General features: G+C 33.8%; 2 protein-coding genes and 1 pseudogene across 3 annotated transcripts in view; 2 read left to right on the plus strand and 1 right to left on the minus strand.

The window, feature by feature from the left end:
- Positions 1-368: 368 nt before the first annotated feature.
- LOC110624202 (probable amino acid permease 7) lies at positions 369-9884 on the plus strand. Of its 2 annotated transcripts, XM_043954648.1 has the most exons (8): positions 369-523; positions 1055-1291; positions 2623-2716; positions 3132-3293; positions 3764-3816; positions 8857-8990; positions 9078-9305; positions 9448-9884. In XM_043954648.1, the coding sequence occupies exons 1-8, from the start codon at positions 442-444 to the stop codon at positions 9847-9849; spliced, it is 1392 nt and encodes a 463-aa protein (XP_043810583.1). In that variant the 5' UTR covers positions 369-441; the 3' UTR covers positions 9850-9884. The 2 variants fall into 2 exon arrangements, with proteins under 2 accessions (XP_043810583.1, XP_043810585.1); XM_043954650.1 differs by lacking the exon at positions 1055-1291 and having other exon boundaries at positions 387-523.
- Positions 9885-11368: 1484 nt separating this feature from the next.
- LOC110623987 lies at positions 11369-12010 on the plus strand (annotated as a pseudogene).
- The window catches only part of LOC110623995 (proteasome activator subunit 4), a 30767-nt gene continuing 28248 nt past the window's right edge, over positions 11883-14401 (minus strand). Inside the window, exons 34-35 of the mRNA XM_043951747.1 lie at positions 12318-12471; positions 11883-12235 (exon numbers count right to left, since the gene is read on the minus strand). Coding sequence (XP_043807682.1) covers positions 12194-12235; positions 12318-12471 — 196 coding nt within the window. The 3' untranslated portion in view covers positions 11883-12193. The remainder of the gene's footprint in view (positions 12236-12317; positions 12472-14401) is intronic.

Consider the following 14401-nt stretch of genomic DNA (forward strand, 5'->3'; position numbering starts at 1 on the left):
ATTTTTTTAAAATTTTTTTATTCTTAATATTAATTATTTATTTCACTATTTCATCATTATTTATTATTTTTTATCTTAAATTTTTTATTTTAACTAAAATTTTCAATTGAAAATTTTTTTCTCTTTTCATTTCGAATTTCCTTTTTTTTTTTGGCATTTAAAATAAATAGATTTATAAATCTGTTATATTTAATTTGATTAATACTTTTATAGTAAGATTCATATAAGCAAGTCAGCTAAAGGTTCCCTCCTTTTCTAGCAAACAAACACACCCCTAAAAGAAAATTAAGCTACCTACCCATAACTAACTAAAACGTCGTTATCAGTGACATAATCTCAAGTTGAAAAATCAAGTTAAAAACCTACAACAAGAAACCATAATTGGAATCCATCTCTCTCTCTCTCTCTCTCTCTCTCTCTGTGAAAGCTCCAAATTGCTTCATGGCCATGGGAGAGGAAGAAGAGCCACAAGAGACGCCATTGTTGCGCACGCAGCCTGCAGAAACTAGCCTCAAAAGAACTGGTTTGTCTTCTCCACTCTTCAATTTCTTTCCTTCTTGAATAATCTGGATACTCTTCGTTTCCATTGAAAATAGCTTCAAGATTCAATTTCTCTAGCTATACTTTTGAATTATTAAGAGTAAGACGCAATCATCTCAGTTTCTCAATTTCATTCATATAGATTATGCAGAAATTAAAATATGTATAATCGACCAACCAAGATTAAAAAAAAAAAAAGATTAATTTTCAATCTAATTAAGGTCAAACTGTATCTGCTTAGATGATCTTAATACTATGCAATCCAGAAGGGTCAATAAATTATTAAAATAATTAAAAGATAATAATTTAATAATATTAAATCACATTCAAAAATTTTTTAAAAAATCACTAATCATAAAAAAATAAAAAATAAAAATGAAATTTAAAAATTAAATAAGAAGAATATTTTACACCATATTTATAAATTGAGCTAATTAAGGATTTTCTTTTTTTAAAATAAAATATTATTTATATTTAAAAATTGAGGTTAATTAAAAGAAATGTATTTGTGAAGGGACAAAATGGACGGCAGTGGCACACGTAATAACAGGAGTGATAGGATCAGGAGTGCTATCATTAGCATGGAGTATGGCTCAGTTAGGGTGGATCGCAGGTCCATTAACCATGCTGTGTTTCGCTTTCATCACCCTTTATTCTACTTACCTTCTCAGCGATTGCTATCGATTTCCTGATCCTGAATATGGTCCTCAAAGAAATCCATCTTACCTTGAAGCTGTTGATGCCAGTTTAGGTATTCTCTTCAATTCTTACTTTTAAATATTAATATTATATTTTTTCATTCAAAATCAAATGATCAATTAATGAATTTTCTTATAATATAAAAATTAAATAATAAATTTTAAAAAAATTAAAAAGAAATTGGTGAATAAGACCTTTATTCCTAAGATGGTGCCAAACTTTTACTAGTAGATATTAGTGAGAAGCGCAGAGTTTAGAAAATGGTAGTTGAAAGAGAATGGTAGATGCACATTGAAGCAGCAATCTACAATGAGTTGGTTGAAAAATTCTGTTTTGGGTTAGGAATATATAAGCAATTATTTTCTATATGTTATTAGAAAATCATTTATTATTGAAATTATTATAAAAATTATTTATATTTGATTATTGAATTATATTCTCTACAATTTATTTCTTTTAACTATTTAGAAAATATTCATTATATATCTTTTATTTATTTATATGACTATTTAGAAAATAAATTAATTCAACTGAATTATTTTAAAATTATTGATTTCAAATGAAAAATTTAAGAAATTTTTATCTCATCCCTTGACATAAATAATTTTATAATAAAAAAATTTAAATAAATTTTTATAAAATTATTCATGATTTTATTCCTATGCATAATGAAAATTTTTTAAGTTATTTAAAATTTTTTATTTTAAATAAAAATTTATAAAAGAAAGGTTAAATTTTTATAAAAAGTTTTATTCGAGAAGGGACGGTATAAGACGTCCATGAATTGAATTGAATTGGATGGACAGCATTAGAAATTTTGAATGTCGGTTGCACCTAACAATTTTATACTACAAGACATGAATCATCGATGCTACTCACTAATTTTGGATTTAAAAGCCAACATAATAAAGTTATATTAAAATTTCAACCAGATCTTACGTTTGAATTTCTGTATATTTATCACTAAGATCTAATTTATGTGTATTTATCACTTTTAAAACTCGAAATGAAATGTTTTTCTTATTTAATTGGTTTATTTATCATGAATTTGTAAATAAATTTGAGTTAATATTATTTTCGTGGTTTATAAATTTAGTTGAAGCGAATAGTTTAGAGTGAAAATTTTTCTTTCACTTTCTCTTGAAAAAAAGAAATTTAATTTATTGATAATTATAAAATTTGAGATTTTTTTTTAAAATTTAGATTAAATTTAATTTATTTTAAAAATTAATTTAAAAGAGAAAAATGTTCAAAACTTTTATAAAAAGTACATAATGCTTATTTTAAACCGATATGAGATTTAACAGTTTTATTTTATGTTGATTTTTGAATAGAATAAATAGGTTTGAGTTTTGAAAGCTAATGCTTGAAATGGATTTTCAGGAAAAAAGGCAGCTTGGATATGTGGAACCTTTGTAGAAATAAGCTTATATGGTGTAGGAATTGCTTATACCATTACTTCTGCTATAAGCATGAGGTATATATATTTGTCAACTACTAAACTCTTAATCTCCATTTGCCATTGAGTTTTAAGAGAATTTTTTTTTTTTTTGAGAAAACTGTGTATTTTTAAAAAAGCAGTTTTTATTATTTTGATATTTTTATAATTAAAATATATTAAATTTTTAAATCAATTTTTAATACAATTGAACCGAGAAAAAACTGTGTTTGTTCTGTTATTTTAATGTTATTATTATAACAAAGACATACTAAATTTAATTTAAATTAATCTTCAATATTTGTATATTTAAAAAAATATTTTTGTCTACAGAAATTTCAATAATTATGCCAAATAGATCAACATTTTTTTACACATTCTCATAATTAATATCGGGTAGGAGAATTTTTCAGAAATTATTTTGAACAGAAATTTTTTTTTTCTGTGAATGAAGGGCAATTCAGAAATCAAACTGTTACCACAAAGAAGGGCATGAAGCTAAGTGTGAATATGGAGATACTTCCTATATGCTAATATTTGGGGCTGTTCAAATTATTTTGTCTCAAATACCAGATTTCCACAACGTACAATGGCTGTCAATAATTGCTGCAGTCATGTCTAGGGCTGAGCAGAATCCGGTTCAAACCGAAAAAAACCGACCGAACCGAACCGATTTGAAAATTTGGTTCGGTTTTTTATATATTTCGGTTCGGTTCGGTTTTAAATTTCAGAAATTTTGGTTATTTCGGTTCGGTTCGGTTTTGATCAGAAAAAAACCGAAAAAACCGAACCGAACCGATTAGGGATAATAATATATTTTTTCAATAATATAGAGAAATTAAATTATATTAAAATTAAAATATTTTAATTAAATTTTAAAATACTAAAAATAAAGTGTAAAAAATTAAAAAAATATTAAAAATCGAAACCGATCAAACCGAACCGAATCAGACCGGTTCGGTTCGATTCGGTTTCTGACCAAAATCGGTTCGGTTCGGTTTTCATAAAAACTAAAATTTCGGTTTTCGGTTTATTCGGTTCGGTTCGGTTTTGAACCGAACCGACCGAATGCTCACCCCTAGTCATGTCTTTTGCATACTCCTCTATTGGATTTGCACTTGGTTTTGCACAAGTCATAGGTATGTATAGTAGCTCATAATTTATATTAGTCGTCACACAATTTTAAAGGTTCTTACACTATGGTTACTAATATTCAATTTATTACTCTAAAATCTTTATCTTTAAAAATATTATATAGAAGCCACTTGGATAATTTTTTGTTCATTTGATTCAAATAATTAATACATGCCAATTAAATTGTAACATCCTCTGGCCCCACACCAGTGAATATTGTCCGCTTTGGATCAAGGGATTGAAACCCTGTCTTCCCTCACGGGTTTGTTTCTGGGTCAAGGGATTTACTACCCTGTTTGAACCCCATGTAGATGGATTAAACGTATCCCACATCGGAAAGAGGTTAAAAGGGAGAGGGCCTTATAAGCCTATGCCCAAGAGACCCCAGTGGACGCGTTTTGGGAAGACAGGGTAGTAAATCCCTTGATCCAGAAACAAACCCGTGAGGGAAGACAGGGTTTCAATCCCTTGACCCAAAGCGGACAATTGATATGGAGCAACTAGTCTTAGATTTTACGGCAGACTTGGACCGGGGTTAACTTTTATATTTTAATTATTATTTTTGGATATTTTGGGTATTTTCATAATTTTGCACATTAGGGTTTTGTTTCTATTATAAATAGTCTCCCTTGGCTATTAGAAAGACACTTTTTCAATCTTCGAGGAATTTCAATAAGACTTTTAGTCTTTCATCCTATCTTTTCTCTTATTTCGTCTTAGCCAAACGATATTGGTTAAAACTCCTGACGGAGTCTAAATAGTCCTTTATCAGATTGATATCAGAGCAAAGTTCGACCATGGCAGATAACCAAGAGGCGCGACTTGCTGCGATTGAGGCATCTTTGGCAGAATTGAGGGAGATGATCGGACAATTGACCCTACAGCAGGGAATCCACCAACCCGCCGCCGCCGCACACCCCCAGCCAGTCGCCAATCCTGAGGTCACCTATGTGGTGAAGAAAATCTTATGTTCAACAAAACAGGAGGATGAGACGCAAAGGAGGAAGATTTTCCAAGCAAAGTATTGAGTAGGAGAGGCAATTTGCAGGCTAATCATAGATAGCTGCAGTTGTGAGAATCTGATAGCTAAGCAATTGGTGGAAAAATTACAGTTGCCTATACAGGCTCACCTCTCACCATACAAAGTCGGATGGATTAAGGAAGGACCGACAATTGAGGTCAACAGAATCTGCAGCGTGCCTATCTCGTTCAGTAAATCTTATACTGAACCTGTTAATTGTGATGTTGTGGATATGGATTGCTGTGGCATTTTGCTAGGTCGTCCGTGGCAATTCGACGTTGATGCTTTACATAAAGGGAATGAGAATTCATACATGTTCACTTGGAATCAAAAGAAGATTACTATCTTGCCTTCCGGTTCTGCGAAACATTCTAAGGTGGAAGGGAAGCATACTGTTGCTGTTTCTATGGGAGTGCAGAAGCTATCAGGCACAGTTGAGAAATCTGGAGGCACACTAGCTTTATTGGTGAGAGCAAAAGGTACAATGGAGGATGCACCATCTTTACCACCACTCGTCAAAGAGTTGTTGAAGGAGTTTTCTAAGATAGTGGAGGAATCATCCAAGCTTCCACTCCTGCGGGATATCCAACATCAGATTGATCTCATTCCTGGATCAAAATTACCGAATCTGCCTCATTACAAGATGAGTCCAAAGGAGAGTGAAATCCTCCAAGAACAGGTGGAAGAATTACTGAAGAATGGGCATATTCGGGGGAGCATTAGCCTCTGCGGAGTACCTGCCCTATTAGTTCCAAAGAAAGATTGGACTTGGAGAATGTGCGTGGATAGCAGGGCCATCAACAAAATTACAGTTTAATATCGATTTCCTATCCCACGATTGGATGACATGCTAGATCAGCTATCCGGGGCTAAAGTCTTTTCTAAAATCGACCTCAAAAGTGGCTATCACCAAGTTCGGATCAAGGAGGGAGATGAATGGAAGACTGCCTTCAAGACTAAGAAAGGCTTGTATGAGTGGCTGGTTATGCCCTTTGGTTTAACAAATGCACCTAGCACTTTTATGCGACTCATGAACCAGGTTTTGCGTCTTTTCTTACGCAAATTTGTGGTTGTTTATTTTGATGACATTTTGATATTTAGTCGCAGTGAGGAAGAGTTCATGAGATTCATTGTTAGTGCAGAAGGGATACATGTTGATGAGACGAAGGTAGAAGCAATACGGAATTGGCCCATCCCCAAAACTATTTCTGAAGTTCGCAGCTTTCATGGCCTTGCCACTTTCTACCGACGGTTTATCAGAAATTTCAGTAACATCGTTGCCCCTATCACAGATTGCTTGAAGAAAGAGAGAGTGCAGAAATTTGCATGGACTGAAGCTGCCAACAAGAGCTTTGAAGAGATTAAAAATAAGCTTACTTCTGCCCCTATTCTTGCTCTACCTAATTTTGATAAACTGTTTGAGATTGAATGTGATGCTTGTGGAGTTGGGATTGGAGGAGTATTGTCATAGTCTAAAAGGCCTATTGCCTTCTTTAGTGAGAAACTGAATGAAGCTAGAAAGAAGTGGTCTACTTATGAGCAGGAACTATATGCAGTATTCCGGGCTTTTAAAACTTGGGAGCAGTATTTGATGGGACGAGAATTTATTATTCACACAGATCATCAGTCTCTGATCCATTTTAAAACTCAAAAACATGTGAATAAGATGCATGCCCGATGGGCAGCTTACTTTGGAGCCTTTCATTATGTCATCAAACATAAGGCTGGCCATAGTAATACGGTGGCAGATGCTTTGAGTAGGAGGGCTGCTCTGTTGATTACAGTTAATCAGGAGGTTGTAGGTTTTGAATTCCTAAAGGATTTGTATGCTAAAGATGATGATTTTGCTGATATATGGGCTAGAGTCCAGACTCACCAGCCTACTGATGGGTTCTTGATACATGATGACTTTCTTTTTAAGGAGAACAGGTTATGCATCCCTCGATCTTCCTTGCGGGAAAAGTTGATTCGCGAGATCCATGGAGGAGGTTTGAGTGGTCATTTGGGGCGTGACAAGACTATTGCTGGATTGGAGGAGCATTTTTACTGGCCTCAATTAAAAAATGATACAGGTCGGATGGTTCAGAAGTGCCCAGTGTGTCAAACTCAGAAGGGACATTCGCAGAATACAGGCTTATACACTCCACTGCCTATTCCAGCCCATCCTTGGGAGGACTTGTCTATGGATTTTGTTCTTGGTCTTCCACGTACTCAACGTGGATCTAATTCCATTTTTGTTGTTGTTGACAGGTTCTCTAAAATGGCGCATTTCATTCCCTGTAAGAAAACTAATGATGCTTCTCATGTAGCAAAACTGTTTTTCCAGGAGATTGTTCGCTTACATGGTGTCCCCAAGACCATTACTTTTGACAGAGATGTGAAGTTTCTAGCTCACTTCTGGGTGATTTTATGGAAACATTTTGGGACTGAACTTCGATACAACAGTGCTGCCCATCCCCAAACTGATGGACAAACTGAAGTCGTGAACCGAACGCTTGGCAATCTTCTACGCTGCATCTGCAGTAACAAGAAAACTGCTTGGGATCTTGCTCTTGCCCAAGCAGAATTTGCTTACAACAGTGCGATTCACAGCTCCACAAAGATGTCACTGTTTGCTATTGTGTACAGGAAAGTCCCAGCGCATACAGTTGATCTTATCGTACTTCCCACAGGTTATCACAACAGTCTTGCGGCAAGCAACCTGGCAAAGCAGCACGTGGATATTTTCAAGCAAGTACAACAATGCCTTACGGAAGCCAATGATAAATATAAAGCTACAGCTGATAAACATAGGCGTTTCAAATCCTTCAATGTCGGTGATCAAGTTATGGTGTATTTACGCAAAGAACGTGGTGGATGACAGAAAAAGCTGGACGCCAAGAAAATTGGTCCATTCCGGATCATTCAGAAGATTAATGACAATGCCTATGTTCTTGACCTTCCACATGAGATGAAAATTTCCAAGACATTTAACGTGGCAGATCTATTTCAGTACTATCCTGCTGAAGACAACTCGAGGTCGAGTTCTTTACAAGTGAAAGGGAATGATATGGAGCAACTAGCCTTGGATTTTACAGCAGACTTGGACTGTGGCTAACTTTTGTATTTTAATTATTATTTTTGGATATTTTGAGTATTTTCATAATTTTGCACATTAGGGTTTTGTTTCTATTATAAATAGCCTCCCTTGGCTATTAGAAAGACACTTTTTCAATTTTCGAGGAATTTCAATAAGACTTTTAGTATTTCATCTTATCTTTTCTCTTATTTCGTCTTAGCCAAACGATATTGGTAAAAACTCCTGACGGAGTCTAAATAGTCCTTTATCAGTTCTATAAGATGACAGAAAATTTGTGATTAATTTTAATTTTTATTTTAATTTTTTACAGTGGGCTGTCATATATAAGTTCTGCCAGAAAAATAAAAAAAAAAATACATAGTAAATTGAGGGATGAGTATCGAATCGATTTGATTTAAAATTGAATTGAATCGAATAAATTGAAAATTAAAATTTTAGTATATATAAAAATTGAACTGGACTGATTTTAAATAGAAATTTATTTGAATTAAACTGATCTAATTCAATTCAATTTGGTCTATTAAATTTTTTAATAAACTTTTTATTACTTATATTTTATTTTTAGTGTTTTAAAATTTAATTAAAGTATTTCAACCTTCTTTATGACCTAATTTTTTTTTATATTATAAAAGTAATATAATATTGCTTCCTAATCAGTTGAGTTTGATTTTACTGATTTTTTTTATTAAAATCGAACCGAACCGAGATAACTGAAATTTTTAAAAATAAAAACTTAACTGAACTAAAAGAAATAAAAAATCAAACTGAATTTCTAAATTAATTCAATTCATTGAATTTTTTCGATTTAAATCAGATCATTCTAACCCTAACGACAGGTATAGTTTACTAATTGAAGATCTATTTATTTGATTGATTTGCCTTAGGAAACTCATGTTATAGATTCCTTTTGAATACCCATTTGTTTTCTCTATCTCTAATTGACAGAAAATGGATATGTGATGGGTAGCATTACAGGAGTCTCAGCCTCTAGTGCAATAGATAAAGTATGGAATATATCTCAAGCACTTGGAGATATAGCATTTGCATTTCCATATTCCTTAATTCTTCTGGAAATACAGGTTTTGTGTAATTTCTGATTTTGGATTAGAAACTTTTATTTTATTATTATTCATTATGGACATTGAATTAATTTGTAAATCCTGAAGGATACTTTAAAATCACCTCCACCAGAGAATGAGACAATGAAGAAGGCATCCACAATAGCACTCGTTGTGACTACATTTTTCTATATATGCTGTGGAGGTTTTGGGTATGCAGCTTTTGGAGAAAATACACCTGGGAATCTCTTGACAGGATTTGGATTTTATGAACCATATTGGCTTATTGATTTTGCTAATGCTTGCGTTGTGCTTCATCTACTTGGAGGCTATCAGGTATATATTTTGATTTGAACAACTATTACCTTCATCTATTCTTCAACAAGTTCAATGTCTCACTGTAAATTTTTTTTTTTTTTTTTTGCTATGACAGTAATAATAAAAGCTATATATATTTGGAATTTTCTAATATGGGCAGGTTTATAGTCAGCCAGTATTTGCAACTATCGAGAAATGGTTTGCTGATAAGTATCCAAACAGCGAATTTATAAACCATAATTTCAGCATCAAACTCCCATTTTTGCCGGCTTTTGGATTAAACCTCTTCAGGGTGTGCTTCAGAACAGCATATGTAGTGTCAATCACAGTGATTTCAATCATATTTCCATACTTCAACCAAGTGATTGGAGTGTTAGGAGCCTTAAACTTCTGGCCCTTGACAATATATTTTCCTGTGGAGATGTACTTGAGGCAAAGAAATGTTGAAGCTTGGACAACCAAGTGGATAATGCTTCGAGCATTTAGCTTTCTGGTATTTTTTCTGGCATTGTTTGCTTTAATCGGATCTGTTGAAGAGCTTATAAGTGCCAAGCTAAGCTAAAAATAGAAAATTTCATAAATGATTCAATTTATCAATTATTAGCATAGTATGAAGCCTCGCTTATGTTCATATTTACGTATATTAAAATATATTGTAATTTTGAAAGTTATTCTTTAATAATTAACTTCTACATATGAGTTTTACAATATTTTAAAAGATAAAAAAAATTTAAAACTTTTAGAGTACTAATTTGTTTATCATTATCACTATTCTCAAGAGGTGAGATATGATATGATAGTAGAGATTTTTTACGAAGTGCCGCGTTTTAAAATTCAAAAGACAGAGGCTTAAATTTTTCATATATCAATGAAGAAAAATTGAAAATCCAAAATTTTCATGGAGCTTTAAAGTCACAGTTGGGAACTTGTGTGTTTTCTCTCTCCCTCAACCTTTCCATTAGAACCAGATTGTTCTTCTATATTTCCACCATCTTCTCATACTAAAGAAGACAAAGTGGCTCAATCACTCCCTCCCAAAAGCACAGAAGGTTGACCACCTTCAATCTTAACCCCAACTACACTGGCCCTGTCCATTTCCTCACTCTTCAATACATAGAAACAAAGAATTTCCCGATGACTCATTTCCAATAATCGATGGATCGTTTCGCTGCCGATGCTCACTGATTCAACTTATTCTGCTGGAGATTTACCATGCACGTAACAAGATTCAACTTAATATGCAAACTTATGAGATTTCAACTTGTAATTTTTATCAGATTTTTTTTTGGTAAATTTTGGAATTTAATTGGGTTATTTTTGAGATTGAAATGCAGGCTTTTGTGCTTAATTTGGGATTTAAAAGTTGGGAGTTTTTATTTGAATTGTGTCATTTTATGAGATTGAAATACTGAGAAATTATATTTGGGTGAATTTATGAAAACAAATATTTCCGGAAAAAGGAAGAAAACTTTGAATGGCAAATCCCAAATCAAAGACCTGATAATTGAGAAATAAATCAAAGGAAATATGCCAATGATAGATCATATCTCCATCTTAGTGAACTCGAAGAAAATCTAAAAAATCAAAACAATGAAACCTAACTTTCTTTCAAATTAATCTCACACTCTGTCAATATACCCAGCTTCATGTCCATCTTACATCCCTCTTAAGCTTCTCAACCTCTTCAATGGAAATTCTACTGATATCTTTGTCAATTTCAGTTTGGATGTTGCAATACACATGCAAGCCTTGCTGTTAGATCCACAAAGAGAAGATTTAGAGATTGGGAAAGTATAAAACATTTAGCTATAGATTTCTGTTAGTTCCTCTAAAGCCTAAATAGTAGCATTTCTCAATGACAAAAATATTTATTAAGAAAACAGAAAACCTATATACAAATGGGCTGAATTCCTTGTGAGTAGGACACTGTGAAAAGAGGGGAATGGACTCCTGAAGGAGAAACTATTGTCAAGCTTCACTCTCTAGTTGCCAACCGGTACACATAAATGTCTACTGCTTATTTGTGCAATTTAAAACTGCTATGATTTCTTTCACTTTTATTTTTGGCTACCTTGTCGCACCTCGTGGCTGGAATCACCACCGCATTGGCACTGCCACAGGTGGCCCACCTAGCAGAGGCAACTCTAGGGTGCTTCAAGGATGAAATGCTTCACCTGCGCACTAAAAAGCGCATCGACTTCCAGCTAAAACAGACAAAATTGAAATTTGAATATAGCACCAGGGAATACCTCATCACCTCACATTGTTAGCAAACATGATGAGAATGATAATACCCATTGAGAAAATCAAGCTTGGTTTATCAAGGGCTATGCAAGAACCTGACACCATACCACCTAACAAGACCTGGGACTCGACTGCTGCAACCTCAGAAAATTTCACAGGCGAATGCTCCGGTTTCCCAATTTCAATCACTGGATTTCAACGTGGCCCATTGTCACGAAGAAGGGGCTGTATCACCATGGAGCCAGAGTACTTGCAGTGGAAGCACATGGACAGGCTACAGCAGGGGACCAACAAGGTCAGTTGCATGAAAACTAGAGGATGAAAATGGAGATTCTAAAGGAAGAAAAGATATCAGGCAAGGCTCCAGTATATTCGATAGAGAGACTATATTACGGGATTTACCATCAGATGATATAATGAATCCAATACTTCAAGGAAGTTTACATTACAAAAGAAGCAAAGACGAGGATACTAAATGAGCAACAATAAACTTGTAAGGCCCATGACAAATGAAACATATTGTAAATAGAACTCCATTTCTAAATTATACAATATCTACCGAAAAATATATGATTCCTTCTAATCTTCCAATCATTGAGCTTGCAGTTCTGACATTGAGTTCCTATAATATATTTTTCCTTGCTAGAAGTTTACGGTATATATCAAGCAAAATATGATGATGAAGAAGATGTATCAGCCAAAACCTGCAAGCGTTGAATAAGTTAAGTTTCACAGAAAAAAGAAACCTATCACAATTTCAAATGCAATCTAGAGACTGAAAGCTACCTCAAGTTGCTCTTCTGTAAATGAATCTTTCTGGACATTCCATGTATCTGCATGAGTCCGACGGAACTCAGCAACTGCCTTTGTAACTGTAGACTTCACAGGTGATGGCTCTCCTCCAAAACGAGCCAATAAAGTAACATGCTCGGGCAACCACCTGAAAGGAAATAATCAAATATTAAGTAATTAACAAGAAAACAAAATATATCAATTATCTAATAGTTCTATCAACAAAAAGCTCTTAATCTCATCACTTTAAAAGAGCAACAGGCTAAGTTATAACATCAGAGCACGGGTTCAGATCTGATCAATAACCAAAAATTGGACAGCTACAATAAAAGTTTAATTTTGTAAACATATTTTATTTAAAGAAATGCTGTGCCTCAGCCACTAAAACAATAAATGAAAAATTTCTCTCTTTTGTATGAGAAAGAGAGATCCAGCCACTCTAGAATTCCACAAACTAGATTAGTTTTCTTGCCTGATCACATAATTCAATTTCAGTTTATGCGGGACTCTAGTGCTGGGAGTTTTGAGTACTATAGCCATGTTATATAGACTAAAAATATGCAAATTAAGCACAAATATGAGTCAAAGTGAAACAAATTGAAATGAAACCATATGGCATCACCAAACTATTTGTGAGAATTTATTATCATCCTTTATATAAGTAGCATCAAAGTCCATGTAATGTAGCATGTTTGAGCTGGAAATTCATTTATCTTGAAGCTGTGATATGTAAAAAACTGTGAAGAACATTATGTCCATAAATACCAAGTAAATGAATGATCTAGTTCATGCCCCATCTCATACTCAAGCTTTCATATGTCTAGCACCTGCAACTCACTTTTGAATTTCCATAACTTAAAATAATTAGAAAAGACAAATTTGCTAAAAGTACCTAGAAAAGTTTGAGATCTAGGCACATAAAGGAAATTATGGATACAGTAACAACCTAAGCCCCATAACCAAAATACCTAATTCCCTCTCCAAACAAACAAGACATTTTAATGAAATCCATAAAATATAGATTGTCCTATCCCATTCCGAATGCTTTAGATTATATGTAAGATAATTTACACAAATGGTACACCAATTTAGGGTTGTGTTAAGTTCTCTAGTTAAGAATCGTGTCATGGGTCCGCGGGTAGGAGAACTGCCATCAACTGTGACCTTGCCTTTATTCCAATTCCCTCCTCTTCGAGGAACCTATGATGAAGGAGTCTGAGAGTCCAATGAAGGGAGCTCGGATACCTCAGAGCTCCTTAGAAGAGAGCTCCAGATCTTGGAACAATTTGGTAAATAAGTTTCTACTTGTTTTTTTCATTAGCAATAACCCCTTCCTATAGTGAAGCTTACAATGCAAATAACTAATCAGATACATGCAGAGTTTAATTTGAACATGGTCACTTATTTAGCTGACAAAATAAAGATAAAATCTAATCTAACTACTTAATATATTCAGACAGAGACAAATCTCTTAATATGAAAAGATAAACTTCTACTGCTGATAGACTTCTAATTCTCTTTGGAACTCTTGTTGTAGTGCTTACTCACGAAGGCATTCATAACATCAGTCTCCCTGGTAAAATAGCTTGTCCTCCAACGGAAAGGAAGAATAAGCGTCTTGGAAATGAGATAAGGATTCCCAAGTGGCATCAGTGTCGGTACAAGCAACTAAGATATTCCCATGAACCACGAGAGCTGAAGTTGGAACAATTTGGCCATCTAGTATGGGAGGCAAGGGAGGAATGTCAACTGGAAATTCTCCTTTAAATGGCTTGAGTAGAGAGACATGGAACATGTTATGAATTATGCTGTCCGCCGATAATGCTAGTTTATAAGCAACTTATCCAATCCTTTCTAGTACTTGAAAGGGATTGAAAAATTTTAGTAGCTAATTTATAATGATGTTGTTTGGTAACAGAAAGACATCTATAGGGATGGAAACATAGGTACCTTTGTTAAATAGAACCATTTTGTCATATGTTTCTTTCATGTGAACTTGAGCTTGCTGGAGCCGATCTAAATTTCGGCTAACACTAAATCCCTTTCTTGTAATACTTGATCCAAAGTGTCTACTCTGG

The sequence above is a fragment of the Manihot esculenta genome, chromosome 1 (genome assembly GCF_001659605.2).
Source record: "Manihot esculenta cultivar AM560-2 chromosome 1, M.esculenta_v8, whole genome shotgun sequence".
In the NCBI taxonomy this organism is placed as follows: Eukaryota; Viridiplantae; Streptophyta; class Magnoliopsida; order Malpighiales; family Euphorbiaceae; genus Manihot; species Manihot esculenta.